Consider the following 23,113-nt stretch of genomic DNA (forward strand, 5'->3'; position numbering starts at 1 on the left):
ACCGGAAGCGACATTTTTAAAAATTAAGGCTAGATAATATAAAGGAGATATAACTTTCAAAAATATCGGCGAAAAAAGTGCCCCCCCCTGTAGAAAAGTGCCTACTTGAAGGGGAAGATATTAATGTTTTTAGTCAATTTTTCGATATTTGTCGTATGAAATATCGAACTTTAAAACGATACTGATTTTGAAAAAATCCGTCACCTCTATTGAAAGTTTAAGGCAGACATGCAAACAGACATACATACATACATTTATATATTGGTGACTAAAAATTTTCGACCCAAACTGATAAAAAAGCTTGCCCTATCTCTGAATACACTTTATGTAAAATTTCAAATGTTTAGACCAGAAATTGTGTGAGTAATTTGGTATAGACCGCAAACGTCAATTTTTTTAAAAATTTGACCCCTATTATGACCCCTTAAAATTTATAGTTTCGAGCTCAAATCACTTTATTAAGTTAGATCCAGGTTCAAGGAACCTATATCTAATATTTCAAGTGTCTAGACCCAAAATTGTCGGAGGAGTTTGGTAGAGTTCTTAAAGGTCAAATCGTTGAAATTTGACCCCTTAACAGCCAAATTTCTGGCTGATACCCGTCACATCGATTTTCCCAAATCTCAGTACCCAGTATTTCAAATTTCGAGTCTATAGACTAAAAATTGACAGAGTTATTGCGTAGGGAAATGTACACAGACAGACAGACAGACAGACAGACAGACAGACAGACACGTTCACTTTTATAGATATATAGATATATATATAGCCTTGTGTGTGTATGTGTGTGTGTGTGTGCGCGCGCACGACGTGAAACTTGATATATAGGCTATTCAGAACTGTGGAACAAATTCGATTTGGTTTTAGTAAAAAAAGAAGGTTCAAAATTAAAAAATTGGAGCATGGCAGTTGTAAGTCAAATAAACGTGCATTCTTTACGTATGCGCAAATATACATTTATGTGTTTAAGTCGGTTAATTTACAAAGTTTTCATAAGCATATAACCTTAGATCAGATGGTAGCAAATAATGCTGGAGAGCTACATTATTTTGATTTCGATTCTACTCAAGTCATATATATTTTTTTAACTTTTGAAATCGGTACAATATATTAGGTACAATATAATAATCAGTGGAGAATTTGCTCTATAATAATAAATATTAAATCTGTATACATTAAAATATCATATTTAAGCATATTTTATGGCTAGGTGACGCCAGGCGGCCTGCTAGGAATTTTCTATTTTAGTTGTTTATTCCTGACAGAATCTCTCACGTTACTCTTATTGAAACAACTCCGTTTCAAATCTCGCCAGCAAGTCTACGTGATTTTCCTCTTTTAGTTTTTTTTTTTTTTTTCATTTGTATTTTTCTCTCAAATGGAGGAGTGAAGCCATAAATTAGGAGTGTGTTTACTAACAAATGTTGAAGACACATTTGTTGACATCCAAGGTCAGTGCAAGAGCTTGTGCTTGCCTTTCAGAATATATGAACCAGAAGATTCAAAGTTTTGATAAGCAATGTGGCCTTAGCTTAGATGGTAGCGAATAATGCTGGAGAGCTAAATGTTTTGGTTTCGATTCTAGTTGATGACACCCAAGTTATTTTTATTCTTAAACTTGGAAATCACTTCTATATAATGGGTACAATATAATAATCATTAGAGAATTGGCTCTATAAATACGAAATCTGCATGACTTAAAATATCATATTTAAGCATATTTTATAATCGGCCAACATTACTATGTTATATTTTAGTCGTTTGTTCATTACTCTCGTTGAAACAACTCGGTTTCAAACCTCACTAGTAGCGCTATCTAATCACGTGATTTTCCTCCTCTAGTTCGTTTTTTTTTCTTTCATTTGTAATTTTTGCTAAAGTAAGAAGATGAAAAGGGAGTGTATTTACTTACAGATGTTGTGGAAGACATGCTTGTTGACTCCCAGAGTTTGTGCCTACCTTCCAGAATGTAGATGAATCACGGGAGGTGGCGGCTCATATACATATACATTTTCATAAAGTAATCTATACACAAACATGACAGAAAAGAATAGACGGGAAGATAAATATTTTTTTTCTAAGATTAATAGATGCTTATTTATATTTGCAGATAAGAATAATGCTGCAATAACTTAGAGTATCTCATTAAAATTGTTTCTAACAATATTGAAGGAGCATCAGGTGATAGAAAGGAGAAAGACATGCCTTAGAATCACCACCAATAAATCATTTATGGTTTCCCCTTTTCATCCTTCCTCTTTTTCTTGTTTCTTTTCCTTTTCTTCCTTATCTCTTAACCTCTTCACTGATATGTGTAGGAATGATAGTGATGGGGCAGGGATATACAAGAGGGCAACGTGTACATTTTCACACCACATAAAAATTCTAGTCAAATTAAAAGCATTTTAATAACTGATTAAATTTGAAACCCTTTTTAGTATAGACATGTCATATCCACCCGCTCCCCTCTACTGATTGAACCTATACACAATAGTATGTTCAAGATTTAGGGCAGATATCACATACACACACTAATACGTTTCTTTTTAGCCTTCCATTACCTCTACCTCAACTTCCCCCTTCATTTCTCATTCATTCTTATATCTAAGCACATACTCAAATCCGCACTCCAATCAGGTCTTATTTACATGCAACAAAATTCTATTTTTCATAACATTTGATTGAACCTCCTGATATTAACTCCCTGTAAGGAGGAAAACCTGATATTTTTATTGCAAACTTTGCTTTCGTTTAAGCTGTATCGCCTGAAGAGGTCTCTAGTTACTGGTAATTAGCTGACCGAAACATGCTCATAACTGTGTAGCAACATATTACTGCTTATGCAAAAACAAATAAAGAGTATACTCTGCTCTACTTCGATATTGAGCTCTCTTATATGAACTCCTTAAACTTCACCTCTGGAAAACAATAATGCTAGACTATACATACATATAGATATATATATATATACTTATAATATATATATAGTAATTTATAAAATATATATGGCGATTAAGCTACACTGAATATTCCGCGTTTCATCCACTCTAGGACTCGATATATATATATATATATATAAAAGTTAGTGAAACCTTGATAGCCACCAGCTGACAGCTATGCAAACTATGTATGTTTATTAAAGATATTCCAAACAGAAACCATAAGGTGTAAAGGAATATGACTCCAGGAAACCGGAAGCGTTATATTTATATGTAAACTGATGAATCAGAATCGATATTAGGTGCATAGTTAATCAAACGTTTTTATGCATAAACATGTGAGTCAAACTAAACAAGGAAGTATTAAAAAGTATTAAAAAGACAGGAGCGTCAATAGTTTGAGCAACCCATTAAAATGCTTTCAAATTCATCATATTTTTATTGAATGGCACACACACACACATACACACACACACACACACACACACACACACACACACACACACACACACACACACACACACACACACACACAAGCGTCAATAGTTTGAGCAACCCATTAAAGTGCTTTCAAATTCATCATGTCAGAACTCTATTCGATTTTTATTGAATGGCACACACACACACACACACACACATTGGTAAAATACGTTATTTCGATCTAGCTATATATATATATATATATATATATATATATATATATATATATATGTGATTTTCAGAATGTGACAGATTGTATATAATAAATTCCACAGCCAAACAACAATTTCCGGTTCTTTGACTGTCATGGCTCTTGTGGGCTGCGACGTTGTTTGGCTGTGGAATTTATTATATATATATATATATATATATATATATATATATATATATATATATATATATATATATATATATATATATATATATATATATTCTGATTAGCAGCTCGGGCACTGTAAAAACGATGGGCGAATGTTTATTTAATAGACATTTTATGGGATGTTTATGAGCACCAATCTATGGTCTTGTGGTTAGAATTGCCGACTATCAATTCGATGGTTGTAGGTTCAATCCACAGCTAGGGAAAGATGCTAGTCTAACCTCACTGATGAGTTGTGATACAACGGAACAATGCTGTATGTGGATGACTATATATATATATGATGCTAAAAATCCACGTGTGCTCCTAGGATAGTGTTTTAAATGTCATGAAGGTTTTTTGAAGCATGAAAACGATGTTACTTTTTGTATTTAATATTTTATTCTTTTATTATTATTTTTTGATATTTCCGCTCTTGGTCACAAAAAAGTATTGAAATGAAAGTGAAAGACGTTGAAAAAACTGGAAATTTGTAGTTTTTTTCCGCTTGAAAAAAATAATAAAATATTTACAAAAATAAAATGTTAAATACAAAATGTAATATCGTTTTCATGCTTCAAAAAATCCTCATAACCTTTAAAACATATATATATATATATATATATATATATATATATATATATATATATTTTACATGGGGGTCACCACTTATCAAGGCCCGAAGGCCACTCAGGGATAAGGGTTATTGCGTGTACAGTAATCAATGAGATAGTATTGTAGTAATCATTAAGTATTGGGGGTTTTGATAGAGTGTCTTACTTAAGGGGCCGGTTTGTCAGGAGTTTGTTTATGTTGGACTTGAAAACGTCCAAGTTGTAGTCAGGTGGGAAACAGGTAAGCGGCAGAGAGTTCCACTGGCGTGCAGTTCTAAGAAAGAAGCTTTGCTCATGGAATCTATGTTTGGATTTAGGCACAGATAAAGAGTGGGGAAAATTATTGACAGTAGTTTCAGCCAGACGGGTGTTTCTCGTGAAAGATTGGCGAGGGGGGGGGGACGAGGAATTAGAGCTCAGACGAGCACCTGCCATGGAAATAACGATAAAACAAAGACAGGCTCGCAACATCTCTTCTGTGGGAGAGAGGTTGCAGGGAAGAGAAAAGGGCATCCCCCACTAAACCACGAAGTCTATTTTGTACTCTGTCAAAGCAGGATAGGCTGTTTTTAGCAGCTCCTACCCAGATGTGGCAGCAGTACTCCATCCTTGGACGTACTTGGCTTTTATACAGATAGAGAATTGCATTAGTAGTGAAATATCTTCTGGAGCGGTAGAAGGATCCCACCATTTTCCCAGCGTCCCTGGCAACAGATTTGATGTACATGTTCCATTTCAGATCAGGAGTAAAGGTCAAACCCAGAAGCTATATGTATATATATATATATTGAGCTGACTACCGGTCTTCTCTGAATTCTCCAAGTGTCAGTTTTTTTTATTGGAGATTTTTACTTGAGAAGAGTTTTGTAATTCTCTATCCAATCACAATCTGCGTTGCATTTTTTTTTTTTTTATGATTCATCAGCCAATGAAAGCCCTAGTTTCAACAAAGCAGTGGGCTTTAAACCAAGAAACAATATGTAGGTTGGGTGTAATTTTAAATCTAGAATCACTTAGTATTTATTGATAAGTAATTATGTTTATCAGATATAGTAAGTGTATATTATTTAAATTATTGGAATGTTTATTGAGATGAGTATTATTTATTCATTTATTTATTGCAGAATCGTCATCTTTTAGTTGTTGTTTTACTGCACCCCGGGCCCCGAAGGGCTATCAAGGTTGGATTTTCTTTGGTCTTATATACGTTTTATATCTGATCTTCCATTGTCGGGTCCATACCGAATGGTATATATATTATTTCATAAATAATATATATATTATTTAATAAATAATATATATATTATTTAATAAATAATATATATATTATTTAATAAATAATATATATATTATTTCATAAATAATATATATATTATTTAATAAATAATATATATATTATTTAATAGATAATATATATACCATTCGAATATAAAACGGGAATTTATAGGTTGTCATTCAATACAAGAATATGATCTTTGAAATTAAACCGTTTCTTTAATAAAATTCTGCAATATTTTATCACCCATTAATTATTCCGTAATTGATTTGTCTTAAATTCTCGTAAGATCACTGAAGTTAAGCAATGCTGAGCCTGGTCAGTACCAGATGGGTGACCAATTTGGGAATTCCGGGTAGGAGAATGTTGCCACCTCCCTGCAAGAGTTGCAAAAACCTAATGTCGTCATCTTCGCTAACAGGGGATATACATGCGACTGGGGACCGCTTGTGAATTTGATACCCCCATGGAGCTTCCTCCTTTGGAGGAAGCTGGTTAATCCCGCATAGGGTTAGTGCCATTTCCATTAATTAAAATTACACCAGCAAATTCCTCATTGTGTCACAGTCTTCAGTGGTTGCCGCAGTATTTTTCTCTAAACTGCCATCATTTCATTTATCATATCAACATTGCATCTTAGACTTTTAGATCCTTTTAATATTTTTTTTCCTGAATGTCAACAAACTACTTAAATTCTGACTGCTTCAAAAACGCTTTTTTTTCTTCTTTTAACTTCTTGATTAATCAGAGTCCCTGGAATCTCATATCCTTTATTATCTAACATTGTGAATGGAAAAAAACCCAAACATTCTCGTCAATTTGTAAAGGAAATATGATAAAGAAAAGAACAAGCCAAGCATGCGGGGACCTCCTTCACGAGTGAATAAATCCATTCTAGCAAAAATTTACTTTCACCATATCTAATGTTTGTGCAAAATTTTAAAAGATTCAAGGAGTAGTTATTGAAAAAGTGCAAATAATGACTCCTTAGAAGGGCGGGGGGGGGGGGTGCAACCAGAGTTATTCCGGAAAATCCGTTCTGGCAAAAATTTACTTTCATTATGACTAATGTCTGTGCAAAATTTCAAAAAATTCAAAGAGTAGTTGTTGAGAAAAGTGCAAACAAATGAATGGACAAGCAATTTTGACACAATTTTACCTCTATAATGGCCCCATGGGAGGGGTGGGGAGGGGCAACCAGAATTATCCCAGAAAATCCGTTTTGGCAAAAATTTACTTTCACCATGACTAATGTTATTGCAAAATTAAAAAAAAAAATCCAAGACGTGGTTATTGAAAAAAGTGCTAACAAATGAACGGATGAATAGACGAACAGGGCTGAATTACTAAGTCGAATACCTCCTTTGTCAGGGGATCGAAAACTCCATGATGTGTATATACAAGGGTTGTTCCAAAAGTAAAGCCTCCTATTTTTTCAACTTAAAAAATTGAAAAGCTACGTTATCGGGAGTGGTATCATTAAAACGAATAACCTTTTGCACTCCAGAATTTTTTTTTTTACATACTCAATGCTATTCTCAATGTAGTTATGTCAGGAATTCAATGATGCATCTCTGTTCCTAACACACGTCCATGACAGAGGTTGTTTTCTTAGAGTCTCACACTGTCAATATCTGCAACAGAGAGGTGAAACTTTCAGGTCACGAATGTATGTACTTATACATTCGTGACCTGAAAGTTTCACCTCTCTGTTGCAGATATTGACAGTGTGAGACTCTAAGAAAACAACCTCTGTCATGGACGTGTGTCAGAAACAGAGATGCATCATTGAATTCCTGGCATAACTATGCAATTTACAATCCTCTCTGACTCATTCGGATGGAATAAAAAATAGGAGGCATTACTTTGGGAACACTCTTCGTATGAGTAAATAATGTTTAAGTTAAGGATAAAGCCTGATAACGTGTTCTAAAATAACCACATTGTAGACAGCAGGGAATCAATTATATAGTAACAGTTCCACAGGTGTAAAATTTTTGGACATTCTAGGAGAAAAAAGGAAGTTCTTTGCAGTTATAGTAGAGAGACGAGTTCTTACAGTGAATGTCTTTCAAAGAGGAACCAGAGATTAACGGTCAGTTGAGAATTTTCCATAAAATAGCAACAGAGTAGAGAAAGATTAGCAATGTCTCTTTTGAAAAAACGTGCAGTTTTTTGCTATAGAGCATAGGTTCTCAATGGGGGTGCAAAATTCAGCCCCGGGGGATGAATTTTGGGTTCTCAGAGAGTGAATTTTCAAGCCATTTATAGTTTTAACTTTTTGTAATATAGTAATGGATAATTCATTGGAGATAATCACATTTTTCTCTTGCTCCATTGACCAATTGTTGACGTTTTTATATTACTCTAAACCATAGGTTCTCAATGGGGATAGAAATTTACAGTCAGGGGTAAATTTTTGGTTCTCAGGAGGTGAATTCTCAACCCATTTCTTTTTCTTGTTTTTATTTACAGAATTCGGAACCTATAATGAATTAAAAAAAAAAACATACGATCACTAATATATTGAATATGGATTCACATCCATCATCATAAATGGAGGAGAAAGACCCCAGTATTTTATTTGTAGTAAAGTTTTGACAAATGATTCTTTGAAACCAGAAAAGATGAAACAACATTTGCAAAGTGTTCATCTTCATCACAAAGACAAGAACAAAACTTTTTTTTGAACACCATGGGAATTCTCTCAAAAAGATGAAGCTCTTTTAAAGAAAAAAAAAAGTTACTGAAACTTTGTATGTTGTAGCACTTGAAATAGCAAAGCAGTGCACCTTTTGAGACGGGCAATCTTGGAAAGGACGGGAAATGGGGGAGGGAATGACATTCTTCCTATTTACAATGCCTCCCCACGGGACAGAGTTAGACACCAGGGTCGTTTTTTAATGTGGAGAAAAGGAATGGCGAAAAGAGTGCATGGGCCAAGCAAGGCTATAGACAATAATTAGGATTCAGTGATTTATATTTTGTATTTGTTGTCTGTATTTGATAGAAAGAAGTATAAAAAAACAAGCGGGCAGATTTTGTCATTTATATATAGAGACTAAGCACTCCTGGACTAGACAGACCTCACAACATTATTGGTATGAATAAATTAAAAGTAAAACATATTTTTTTTTATACATGTCAAATGCGAACACAAATCTTACAGTATTATTAGTACTAATAAATTAAACATAAAACATTTCTTTTTATAAGTAGTATGAATAAATTAAAAATAAAGTATATTTCCTTTTTATAAATGTTAAACATGAACACAGACCTCACAATATTATTAGTATGAATAAATTAAAAGCATATCTCCTTTTTATAAATGTCAAACACGAACAAAGACCTCACAATATTATTGGTATGAATAAATTAAAAGTATATTTCCTTTTTACAAATGTCAAACGCGAACAAAGACCTCACAATATTATTAGTATGAATAAATTAAAAGTATATCTCCTTTTCATAAATGTCAAACGTGAACACAGACCTCACAATATTATTAGTGTGAATAAATTAAAAGTAAAATTATTCAAAAACAACCTATTCTAGTTTTCCATGAATTTAAAAATGCATGCCCCCCCCCCCAAAAAAAACAGTATTTCTTTTGGTTCCTTGCTTTTTTTTGGCTAAGATCAAAGCATAGTATCTGTTCTATACAATATCAGCACCATCTAACACCGAATGCTTTCATGTAATTATCTCCCTTGAAAAAATTCAAAATATGGACTGTCATTAAAAGAAAGAAAGTGTCGTTTATATTATATGTAGATGGATTTTTAGTCTACTACCAAGTAATGTGTGAAAAAGAATCTATAATAAAGCCATAGCCTTGAGGGTCAATCACTGAGCTTTGAGTGTCGACAAGCTAATTAACCATTAGTCAAGAGTAACAATCAACCCTCAACACCCTACACCAAATGAACCATGATTGGGTTTTTATTCTCTTTTGTTGTTGTACAGTCAGCCAATAGTATAAGCATGTCGGCAGCCATTAAATCTTACATACAAACCGCGATTGTAAGAATAAACACAAAAACAGTTTGAATTTTTTTGTGAGATGTCTTTTGCAATTTGGAATTATTTTCACAAGTACTTCCGGTTACCAAACTTTTGTTTTTTTTTTCCTGATTTTCTAAATTCCCTATTCTGTACGCCATTTTTTAGCGATCTGTATTTTATTTTATTTATTAATGCCTCCATAGGCGGTATTGATCTTCCCACTATTGCAGAAAGACATGACACAAAAGTGAGAAAGTGAAATTGGAGGAGGAGCCCTTTGGCATGCAAAGAATGTCTGGGCAACCCCGTCGGTATTCCTCAATAAGGGCGTCTCAGGTAATTATCAATAAACTAAACCCTTCTAAAAGCGAGAAGGTAAAGCCTGGGAGAGTGAACCTCCTAGAACTGCACATAACTAGCAATATACCGCAGGCAAGTGAAATAAAAAATCTAAAAAAAAAGGTAGATTTTAATTTTTTATACCTATATAAAAACTCAACGAATGTTTCACACACCCATATCTTTTATTGTTTTCAAAATCGAATGAAATCGATCATTTTTTGAATCAAATCGATTAATTGCCTGCTCTAGTTGAAGACCCACCATGGTGCACCGGGAAGAAGATTCATATGCTTCCTTGCAGTGACTTAGTCCACAATGCATTGCAGTCTTCATTGCACTGTAGAGAATCTACTGTTGATTTAAAAAAATTATTTTTATATATAATGTCTTGAATTAAATATAAAACGTCAAGTATTATGGTTTAATTGTGCTCTAAACAGAAACATTCATTTCGAACACTCCCACCCCTGTCATATCAAAGACCCTACTATTGATTTTATATGCCGGGCCTTTCTGCTTGTGCGGTAATAAAACTTCTCAAATGTACTGGTGATGTTAGTTTGTATAAGGTGTTAACTTTTGTCAAAATCGCCTGTTCCTTCTTTCATTGGACTTTTTTCAAATATCGATTATCGATACTTATCAAAGGCATTCCAATGCAAAACCTATCTAATAACACTATTAGATACATAAAATACATTTGTGTGAAATTTGAAAAAAAAAAAAAAATGGATCAGCCGTTTAGGAGTCTATAGGGAACTCTCTCTCTCTCTCTCTCTCTCTCTCTCTTTCTTTCTCTCTCTCTCTCTCTAACACACAGGCAAAGTTCCTTTTATATAATAATAGAGTTATTACGAATATACATAATAAATGCTGATTTCTATAAACATTTTTGATTTTAATGTTATCTGAATTATTATTTGTCACTTAAATGTTAGTTGAATTTAATTTATATGTTAAAAAACAAATAAACAATAGACGTAATTCATGAATGAGTTGGTGTGTCTCACTAATTAAGAAATGTACAGTTTAACAAAATATTTATGAAGTCATGGTAGATGAGGGCTTATGGCAGTGATTCCCAACCTATGGGTCGTGGCCCCATATGGGTACACAACACTTATGTCATGGGGGCCACCAATTGATTTTGAGCCAAATGTGAATATTATATAAAACAGGGTGCAAAACATACTGATAAAATGCAACTACAAGAATTTTGGGCATAAAGTTCCATAAAATCCCCCCCCCCCCGTAATATCAGAAATCGACAAACGGAATTTATTGCCATTCCCAACAACTTATATGAAGCAGCATTCTTCCACCTTCTTATTCTTTAAAAATAAATATCGAAATCAATTAAATATGGATGACTTAAGGTGTGTCATATTAACAATGGAGCCCAGGATAGAATTGCTAGCTAAAAAACTGCACTACCAGCCGTCTCATTAAGGTCAGTTCATATAACGCTGGAAATGTGTGTGTTTGAATAATTTTGCTTTGATTTGCAATTTATTAATTTTCGTATCAGTTTTGGAATTTTTAATGAATAAATCTGAAATTAATAATGAATTTACAGAATGTACGATTATTTCACGAAAAAATAATTTATAATTCAATAATCGCAATAAATGGCAGTTTCTTGTACAAAAAATGAATGAGTATATAAGATATTTCAAGAATTGGAGACGCTTCCTCATTGCTTGTTCTAAAATGAGTCATTATATTTGAAAGGTTGGGAAATATTGGTTTATGGAGTCGATGGATCCCGGGCATTTAAAAATATCAACTTTTTTTTTTTTTTTTAAATAAACATCTACTGCTACTGTTGTGTCTATATCATATATGGAATATAGCTTAAGAAATAGTTTCGTATGATGAGTAAAAAGTAAATGAATATGGAAAATAGTTTAACTGAAATCTGAAATTGTGTGTGTGTGGGTAGTAAATGAAATCTCCAGATTTTACAGAAAAAAAAATGCTAGATTCCAAACAAAATCTCCAGATTTAGCAGTAAAACCGCTAAATTGGCAACTAGATTGTTTCCCTTTGTTAACCGCTCTTCAGTTAATAAAGTTTCTTTGTTACTATTACTTTGTGTTCTGTCTATTACTGCATGTTGTATCATTGAATTTTTATTCAGATATATTGATACAAGTTGAGGCTATGTCCTCACAATCAGGCCGATAGAGGGTGGGCTGTTGTGATTTCTTCTTACTCTGTTATATCAATCTAAGCTATTTGTTCTGGGTAGTCCTAGGAGGTTTACCTTCTCAGGCTTTACCATCGCTCTTCTGAGAAGAAATTAATTTATGGCCAATTGCTTGAGGTGCCCCTACTGGTGTCAGAATGCACTATATCTTGTGCACTGGGCTTATGCGATGCTTTTCTGTGATGGAAAGGAAGTTAAATACAGGGTGTCCAAAAAGTCACTGAAGTGTTTTGAACTTAAATGAATTCTTTGTTTTTGATGATATTTTCTGTAATTTTAACACAATCTGACTAAAACATTGAGAAATTAAAAAAAACTGCCAAATTCGAACAATTTTTATTCATCTTTCTTTATGAAAAATAATTTCTTTTAAATGTTGCCCATTTTCAGCTTCTCATATTTGTGCTTTTTCCAAAACATTATTCATCCCAGATTGCAGACTCTCTGGATTGCGATTTAACTCCCTTTTTATTCCTGATATTTTTTTTCAATTCTTGCGGGGTTTAGGATTTGACATTTCGAGGTCTGCCAGTTCGCAGAACAAAATATGGGAGTTAAATCGCAACCCAGAAATTCTGCAGTCTGTCATGAATAATGTTTTGGAAAGAGCACAAATATGCGAAGCTGAAAATGGGCAACAATTAAAAGACATTATTTTTCATAAATAAAGATCGTTTGAATTTTGCATTTTTGTCTTTAAATTCCCAATGTCTTAGTCAGATTCGTGTTGAAATTACAGAAAGATATAAAAAATAAAGAAACTATTCAAGTTCAAAACCCTGTACTTGTCTACTTACTTGTTATTACTTCAAGTCTATCCTTAACACACAAAAAAAAAATATCATAAAAGAGCGATACACAATTCTATTTCAATATTAATATGAAATAACGGCACTTGTACATTATTGTTATGGAATAACTTTTTGGCTTCATTTCGAAGAACATAGGTCAGGGGTAAACAATACAATTTCAGACTGTGGAGAATTAAATATATGAAACAATGCCAACAATAATACAATAGCACAAAATAAAACATTAATTATCTGAACATTGAATTAAAATTAATTAAAAAATTTCTAATAATACAAAATAGAAGTGTTTTTTACACCAAAATTCTTAAATGAACGAACGTTGTCAAGGTGTATGACTTTTAACATTTATAAATAATTTTGAAATTGTATTATTTCCCTTTGTTCTGCGCTCTTCAAAATGTCATTAATGGAATGCGTGTAACTTTTTTGTTTTGTTTTGAGAAAATATTTTTTAAAAAAATTCTAATAACACAAAATAGAAGTTATTTTTTCAGAAAATTTTTTTTTTTTTGACACAAAAATTCTGAAATGCTATTGGAAGATTTATTGAATTAAAATAAAATAAAGAAAATTTTAATAACACAAAATGGAAATTTTTCAAAATTTCTTTTTTACACCAAAAAATCTGAAATAAATGAAAGTTGTTAAAATGTATGACTTTGAACATTTATAGTTTTGAAATTGCATTGTCCATCTTTGTTCTGCAGTCTTCAAAATGAAACTAAAAAAGCGGTTGTATAACAGAACTGCACAAATAAGTATTTCATTGCTTTGTTTTTCATTACGTTTTTTGTCAAGCTTTTTCTAATTTTATTACATCACTCTTACTTCCATTAAGTTTGTATTCTTTTAAAAGTCTCATCTGAAAGTACAAATGCTGAATGTGGTAGTAGTTTGAACGCTAAAAAGCAAATAGTTCTAATTGCTATCCTCTTTCTTTCTCTACTTCGTTTGAAATTCATTTTCCTCTTTATTTCTTAAAAGCAAGTTAGTTTTCACAGGAAGGTGTTAACTGGAAGTATTTTCAACCAATGAAAATCGTTTCAAACCCTTAAAAGTAACACATCTATATCAAAATAATCAACCGATGTGAACGTAGGAACTCATTTAAAAACGAGAAAATAAATAACCCGGATTCTTTAGTTGGATCCCTCCCTCCTGGGTATCTTGAACAAGACTCCAAGAACTTACGCTCAATGACCGCCCTCCCATACCTTTGGCTGGGTGGAGAGAAATACATCACAAAGAAATCTTCAATGACTCACATACAAGCCTTCTTTGTGTTGCGCACACTTTCTTACACACTAGTGAGAGTCAGGCTAACAGAAACGAATTGCTACTCACATCTATACACGCACTATAAGAACAAGGTAAACCAACACACATGCACAGTGACACATTACCAAATACTCACACATGCACATAACTTAAATAAACATATTATTCACACTATGAACATTTTGACTTGTGACTACTCAGCTTTCTTTATTAAACGCGCATTTGTATAAATGAACATTTTCATGATTGAAAACAACCTTTATATACTTATAGAATTTTAATATAAAAAAAAATGTTTTATCATAAAAATTTCGCTTTTCTATAATTTTTAATTTATAAAACTCTGTGTTTTAGTTTGCACTTGCTAACTGGTGATCCTTCTATTCATTCAAATGTTTCATTTATTTCCATTTTTATAAACATACATGCCCATATATCTTTCATTTTATTCTTTCGTTATAGCATAATATTTATAAAAAATTTATATTAATCATAAGCGTTGTTCTTGGCAATACCAAAGGCGCTATTGTGTTTTCACTGACTTCATGTGCTCGTTTCTCAGCAATCTTTTGAAATTCTCTCCTTTTCTACAATATTTTTATCCATCTGTTTTCACCTTATGATGATCTAATGACGAATCAAAAATGTTCATGATATATATGCAAAATAAAATATTTTTTTTAAATTTAAACACCGAAAATTTACTTGGAAAAATTGAAAAAGTAAAAACAGTGTATAATTAAGTGGAAGTATTTTATTGTGTTTGTGTTTGTTTAAATGAAAAAAATGCTGCCTAAATACACACAATTCATATATATATATATATATATATATATATATATATATATATGCATACACCTACACACACACCTATATATACAGACATATATATATGCATACACATACACACACCTATATATATAGACATATATATGCATACATGTATATATGTATACATATATATGTCTGTATATATATAGGTGTGTGTATGTGTATGGATATATATATATATATGCACACACATACACACACCCATATATATACAGACATATATATGCATACATATATACATGTACATTTATACATACATACATGCATCTATACACACATATATGAATGTATATACATACACACACACCATATATATATGTGTGTGTATGTATGTATGTATGTATATGTGTGTATATGTATGTATATATATATGTGTATATATATGTGTATATATATATATATGTGTATATATACACGTGTGTACATATATATACACGTGTATACATATATATATATATATATACACATGTATACATATATACGTATATATATATATATATACATATATATATACGTATACATATAGACATATATATATACATATATATATACATATATATATATATGTATATATATACATATATATATATACATACATATATATATATACGTATATATATACATATATATATACATATATATATACACACATATATATACATATATATATATATACACACACACATATATATATGCTCTTACAACATCACCCTTAATTGGATGTTCTAAGAGCAACTATTTCTTAAGGTGTTTAAAGTTTTTTTAATTAACTCCTGAAGTGACTAAAATCCAACTATGAACTTTAAAGCAAATCGATTATATCAAAGCTGACACTTATATTGTTACACGTAAAAATTGAAACAAATTGGTGGCAGCCCTGGAATGGCGGTGAATCCCATCTTGGTGTGCAACATCCCTAGGTAGGTTAATATGACCTTAACCTTTCACTTTAACCTTAAAATGGTGTGTACCATCCCTAGGTTGGAGACTATCATCATGTCAAGTTTGGTAATGATCGGTCCTGTGGTGTGGACTGTAGGAGAGTATATATACACAGGCTATGACCTTGATCAATGGTATTTACCTTGGAAAATGGTGTGCACCATTCCTATGTGTAGGACCATCATCATGCCAGGTTTAGTTATGATTGGTCCCATGATGTGGGCTGTAGGAGAGTTGTACACACAGACACACGCACACGTAGACACACAAACGCTACTACTTTATATATATATATATAATAAAATGCTGGTGTGTCTTTGGAATATGTATGTATGTTTAAAAACTATGCATACATATTCCAAAGGCGCACCAGCAGTTTCATGGTATTGGAATAGCCTTCTTATTTTTAAATTTGATTTGTTTTCATCGCATTCTGACACCCTATATATATATATATATATATATATATATATATATATATATATTATATATATAGGCTGGAACGATAAAATTGTCGCACTAGAAGACATGCTCCATTTCTGTTTGATGAAAACCGGTTTTCTTTTTTTGTTGAAGATCATCTATCAAGGGTGATAGGAGCCTTCTATAATGTTTGAAAGTGATACAATGTTCAATGAACGAGATCAACCATCAACAAGCAAGAGCAAGATAGCCAGTAACAAGCTAAACTGCAGACCAGCTTAATGCAGGTAATGGTCTCCCGTTTTATGGTTTATTTAAATCAGAGATTTGCTTCTCCTAGAAAGGTTGCCTTCACCACGGCTTGCGGGAGCCCTCTCCACCCCAACACACACATACATACACACAAACACACATGGTGCTAGTTGGCTGTTAACCCCGAAAAAGGGTTCATATATATATATATATATATATATATATTAATACTAATCGTCAAACCAAACGCTTTTGCAGCATTGGAAAACTTGTCAACTAATTCTTTGCTTCTTCAAATGAAGTGGCATCGTCTGCAAAAAGAAAATCACGAACCATTTTGCTTCTTGTTAGTGTTTTAGCTTTGAATCTTTGATGATTAAAAAGACCCCCGGTAATCCTAAACTCAAAATGGACACCTTGCGTTTAATCTTTAAAAGCATGCTCGAGCATGATTGAAAAGAAGATGGCAAAGAGCACAGGTGCCATAACACAACCCTGTTTCGTACCGGTTTTTACCTTGAGGGACGTGCCATGGGTGATGAAAACAAAGTTATGGTCTTTCGGGTAGTTTTAAGTGAAGACTGCATCATGCCATCTCACATTTTACGTGGATGTACTGAAGAGTGTGGTGATCCCCTGGTGCAATCAGGTGCCTGCTGGCAGACTCTGTGTATGGCAGCGGGACTCGGCGACGGGCCACAAGTCAATAGAGACCCAGGCTTCGCTTCAAATAGAGTGCTACAACTTTGTAACTTCCTCCTCCCTCGACCTGAACCCGCTAGACTATTTTGTTTGGTCATATGTCGAGAACATCACCAACATGACCTCCAACAACACCAAAGTTGGTTGGTTGGTTGGTTGTTTTTGTTTAACGGCATATCAACCCTTTTCCAGGTTATTTAATGCCGAATCCAAAGATTTTAAAGAAAAACTTTTTAATAGAATATATTTGTTGTTTTCAAGTCGGTTTCTATTTAACCCATAGTTGGGACCCTAACAGGTACTACCACTCCGGGTCAGAGTGGACCTGGGGGCAATAGCAATTAAAGGGTGGGCTCACACTCCCCAAAGCCCGCAAGCTGGGGCCTCACCACTGGATATTGTTTAAGGTCATATCCAGGACCCGACCCGTACTGAGGCGGTAATTGAGATTGAGGCAACTACATTGAATAGATGTCAGCTCTACAACATATTCAAGTTATCTGAATTGATTTTTTTAATAAAAGTTTTAAAATAAAGCTGTAGTGTTGTTTTATTTAGGGCGACAAATTTATTGTTCCACCCTATATATATATTTATATATATATATATATATATATATATATATATATATATATACTAGCAGTTCATCCCTATGTACTGTTCATAACATTATATGCATATATATATATATATATATATATATATATATATATATATGCATATATATATATATTAAAATCTTTGACTCATGTCCAGGTAACCTACATTTAAAATTTCAAGTGTTTTGACCCAAAATTGACAGAGAGTTTGGTAAAGGTCAACTCTTTCAACTTTGACCTCTTGGCAGCAAAATTTTCGCCCAAAAACTGATGAAAAAGCTTGCTGCATGTCTAAATACTCTTTATGTAAAATTTCAAATGTTTAAACCCAAAATTGGCTGAATAGTTTGCTAGAGACCGCAAAGGTCAAATCTTTTGAACTTTGACCTCTTGGCAGCCAAATTTTCGGTCAAAAACCGATTAAAAAGCTTACCCTATATCTGAATACACTTTATGTAAAATTTCAAATGTTTAGACCAAAAATTGGCTGAGTAATTTGGTAGGGACTGCAGAGTTCAAATTTTTCTTAACTTTGACCGCAATTTTGACCTCTTAACATTCATTGTTTTGAGCTCAAATCAAATTATAAAGTTAGATCCATGTCCAAGTAACCTACATCTAAAATTTCAAGTGTTTAGACCCAAAATTGGCGAAGGAGTTTGGTAGAGTTTGCAAAGGTCAAATCGTTGAACTTTAACCCATTGACAGCCAAATTTCTGGCCGAAAACGGATTAGAAAGATTTTCCCAAATCTCAATATTCCTTATATCAAATCTCGAGTCTGTAGGTCGAAAATAGATAGAGTAGTTTGGTAGGGAAATGTACACAGACAGACAGACAGTCAATTTCACACACACACACACACACATATATATATATATATATATATATATATATATATATATATATAATTTTTTAATTTTTTATTGAGCCCATAATAAATTTACATTGTTGTTTCCATTGGACTTTCACCCCAAGAGATGGGGTAGAGTACCAATTTCATCGGAATATATATATATATATATATATATATATATATATATATATATATATATATATATATATATATATATATATATATACTGGCAAAAACCAAAAACAATACGAAGGGATAACTTCATATTTGTATTTTTTCGGATATTATAATTTTTTCGACATAAAGCAGACATTTTAAAATTTTATATTATTTAAAATTTCTCGTAGTTACATCTCATCAGATATGTTTAAAAAAAAAAAAAAAAAAATTTGTACGTATCTTGACACATTTTCATTCTGTTAAAACTACATCGGGCAGTGTACCAGTACCACCCCCTCGTGTTTTTAACATGTCCACCATCTGTGTTGAAGAAATTTATATGGGCCCTATTTTTGTATATTTGTTCTAAATTATGGCGAGAATTGTTAAATTTGGACTATTTTTAAACCGGACAAAAATTCTGAATGGATAAGATATATGGTTTCTTACTTTATATTTATTATTTTTAGTGTTTTATTTGTTAATGAATCTTAAGTAATTTGGTTAGATTTTAATGTTTACTCTAAATACAAAATATTCAGAATGTGAGAGATTATATATAATTATTTCCACAGCCAAACAACGTCGCAGCCTATAAGAGCCATGACAGCCAACAAACCGGATATATATATATATATAATGTTAACCCTAGTAAAGCACATTTTTTTCTGCACTTGTTTAATTTAATGAAGACTTTTAAAAATGAAAAAAATGGAAATATATATATATATATATATATATATATATATATATATATATATATATATATTCCATATACACATATATTGTACGTACCTATTATGGAATTAAGTTCTTATAAAAAAAATTTTCACTTAATTTTATCAAGTTATTTTTTTATTTATTTATTTATTTATTTATTTTTTTACAAAGGAAAACAAATTTTAATGAGATCGGCCATCTTGCCTATTTCGCAGACCGGAGGGGGTGCCTTTAAACGAAAAAGGATTAACAATTGACAAAATAAAAAAGGGGTTAAAAAAGGACAGAGAAACTGTAAAATAAATGAAAAAAAAACTAAAATATTTATTTAGGTATTTTTTCTACCCATGTTTCAAAATAATCTCGTCAAATTTTGATAAACTTTAAGCCGTGATTGGAGTTATTTCCCTTGACACCCCCTCCTCATTCGCCAGATAGGCAAGATGGCAGGATACGATAAATTTAATTAAAATTTGATTTTTCTCTGTAAAAATAAAATAAATAGCAAAAAAAAAAAACTCAACTTACTTTATCAAATTAAGTGAATTTTTTTAAAATGAGAACTTAATACCATAATGGGTACATACAATATAATATTTTTTTCAATATTTTTATTTTTTAATGTCTTGATTAAACTAAAACTAAAAAAGTATCATTTTTTCCATCATTTTGGACGGAGAGCGTACACAGTCGTAAATAAATAGTTCGTGAAGTGTACACAGGAAAGAGCACGCGTAGAAATTATGTAAATAATAGTTGTAACATTTCTTTCTTTCGATTGTGTAAATTGAAACAATGGCATTTATTTATTACTTTTCTTTGTTGCTATGAATAGATTGTTCGCTGCTGACGTGAAAATAAAAACTGAGTGAGCGCGAGTGGGAAGAGAGAGCTTCCCAAACGAGGACCGTAAAAACAACGACATTGTCTGCCGCTGTTACTGCCGACGACGATGACGTAACCATTAGACAAGTGCTTGCCATCAAGTGGAGACAGCGAAACACGACCACTGCGGATAATTACATCGGAAAACTTCCAATTCAAAATATATGCCTTTTTTTTTTGTCTGCTTTTTTACTTTTCTAGAAAGGAAGAAAAATACCAGGCATTTCGTCTTTATAGTAAGAGATAAAAAAAAAAAAAAAAAAAAAGAAAAAAGTACGACCTTGCATTTAAAGTGACTGTGTACCTAGCGGAAGCGTTACGTCGACGTTTGACAACAGTCGGTCATTCATAATCGTGTTGTTTATTTAGCAGTGTTAACAACTGTTTCTGTTGTTGTTGCTGTTGTTGTTGCTGTTGTGTAGCTACCCTCCTCCCAACAGAAAAAAAGAAAAAAACAAAAGATGATGGTTCATGTGATTACGAGTGAACACACTGACAGTTGGTTGGAAAAAAAAAAAACTTGGCAAAAAAAAAAAAATAAAGATAAAAATAAAAAAAATAATTATTTATCAATTTAGAGTAGAGTATTAGTTTCGTATAAAAATTTAACGTAAAATGATCCCCATTTCCTGATCATGCTAGCATTTTAGGGCGGTTAATTAATTTTGTTTCTACTATGGGAGATAAATTATGCGCGTTATAATTTAAGATTGTATACACAATCATAAGTATTTTCGATTCTGACCAATATTATTTGTAAGAAGGGAAATGCCCTTGTTTGTTTAAGTCTCCACGAGGGCAATATTGCATAACAATAAAAGACTTAATTTTATATATAAATATATATATATATATATATATATATATATATATATATATATATATATATATATAAATTAATTTTATATATATATATTTTTAATTAATATATATATATATAATTAAAAAATATTATTTTTTTTTGTCTGTTTCGTGATGACACAAGTGTTAAAACAAAGAAAAAACTAAAAGAATGTAAGAAAATAAAAAATTTAGCTATGTCCATTAATTCAGTACGCAACGTTAAGACGCCGGAAGTCGATTAGGTTTACCTAAATATGGAATGGAAGTCAGTAAACGTGAAACGAAAAACGAAACCATATGGAACCACTTCTTGTTTTATCGTCAAACAATAAAAAAAAAACTTTTTTTTTTTTAAATTTTTATAATTATTTTTTTTTAATGTTTAAAACATTCATATCGAAATATTTTATTTCAAAAAAGTAATTTAAACTTTCATTATTTTACATTTCTATAAATAACTTTCTAAATATTTAAAATATTTGCATCGCTTCCATATATTCATTTTAAGACACTTTTTGGTACTTGTACAGTTTAATCAAGACATTAAAAAAAAATGAAAATATCGAAAAAATAAAAGTTATATGTTACGTATCCGTTATGGAATGAAGTTTCCCGAAAAAAAATATCACTTAATTTCATCAAGTAGTTTCTTCTTCTTCTTCTTCTTCTTCTTCTAGCGAAAAAACAAATTTTATGATACCTAGCAAAAGGTTCGATTTTTAGGAAGACAAGTTAGTATTAAAGATGGGTGGGAGTGTCCGGTCTTTAAACTGAGTTATCTCCCCGTGGCGTACCCCAAAAAATAAAAAATGACCATCTTCAACGCGCTGTCATAAAAACGTGTTTTTCCGCTCTAATAAAAACAAAAAAATTACTCGATCAAATTAAGTGAGATTTTTTTCCGGAGATCTTCAGTCCAAAACGGATACGTAAAATATAACCTTTTTTTTTTTTTTTTTCGATATTTTCAATTTTATTTAATGTCTTGATTAAACTGTACAAATTCCAACTTTGGGTTTGTACTGTACACATAGATTCGAAAAAGTTGTCAAAAAACAAAAATATAACAAATAAATGTTACCAAAGGCAAGATAAGTAACTTTTTTTTTTTTTTTTTATCTAACTAGATAATTTTCTAGTGTTTTTATTTAATGTAACATGTTTATTCAGCTCGAAAAACATACAGTGTTTACCAATGTATTGGAAAATTTAAAATAGTGCCCGACTCTCTCTTTGACACGATAAGTTTGGGAAAAGGAATTAAAAATAAAAAACTAGACACAATACTGTTAGAAACTCGCTACATATATGTTACCGTGACATAGGCTGACATATATTCAGTGTGTTTTTAACAGTATTTTGCGTATTTTTTAAAAACTCCTTTTCTCCAACTTACCGTGTCAAAGAGAGAGTCGAGCGCCATTTTAAATTTTCCAATACATTGGTAAACACTGTATGTTTTTCGAGCTTAATAAACATGTTACATTAAATAAAAACAGTAGAAAATTATCCAGTTAGGTAGAAAAGTAACTTATCTTGCCTTTGGTAACATTTATTTGTTATATATTTGTTTTGTTTTTCGACAA

General features: G+C 31.7%; 1 protein-coding gene across 2 annotated transcripts in view; it reads right to left on the reverse strand.

The window, feature by feature from the left end:
• Positions 1-23,113, reverse strand: part of LOC145280216 (uncharacterized) — a 147,548-nt gene that overhangs the window by 123,983 nt on the left and 452 nt on the right. Inside the window, exon 1 of one of the 2 annotated variants that reach the window (XM_080131994.1) lies at positions 20,965-20,988. The exons of the other annotated variant lie outside the window; for it this stretch is intronic. Coding sequence (XP_079988120.1) covers positions 20,965-20,971 — 7 coding nt within the window. The 5' untranslated portion in view covers positions 20,972-20,988. Of the gene's footprint in view, positions 1-20,964; positions 20,989-23,113 lie in introns of those variants that run through there. 2 annotated transcript variants of the gene reach the window in all.

This window comes from Euprymna scolopes, chromosome 7 (genome assembly GCF_053919585.1).
Source record: "Euprymna scolopes isolate OS-2025 chromosome 7, ASM5391958v1, whole genome shotgun sequence".
In the NCBI taxonomy this organism is placed as follows: Eukaryota; Metazoa; Mollusca; class Cephalopoda; order Sepiida; family Sepiolidae; genus Euprymna; species Euprymna scolopes.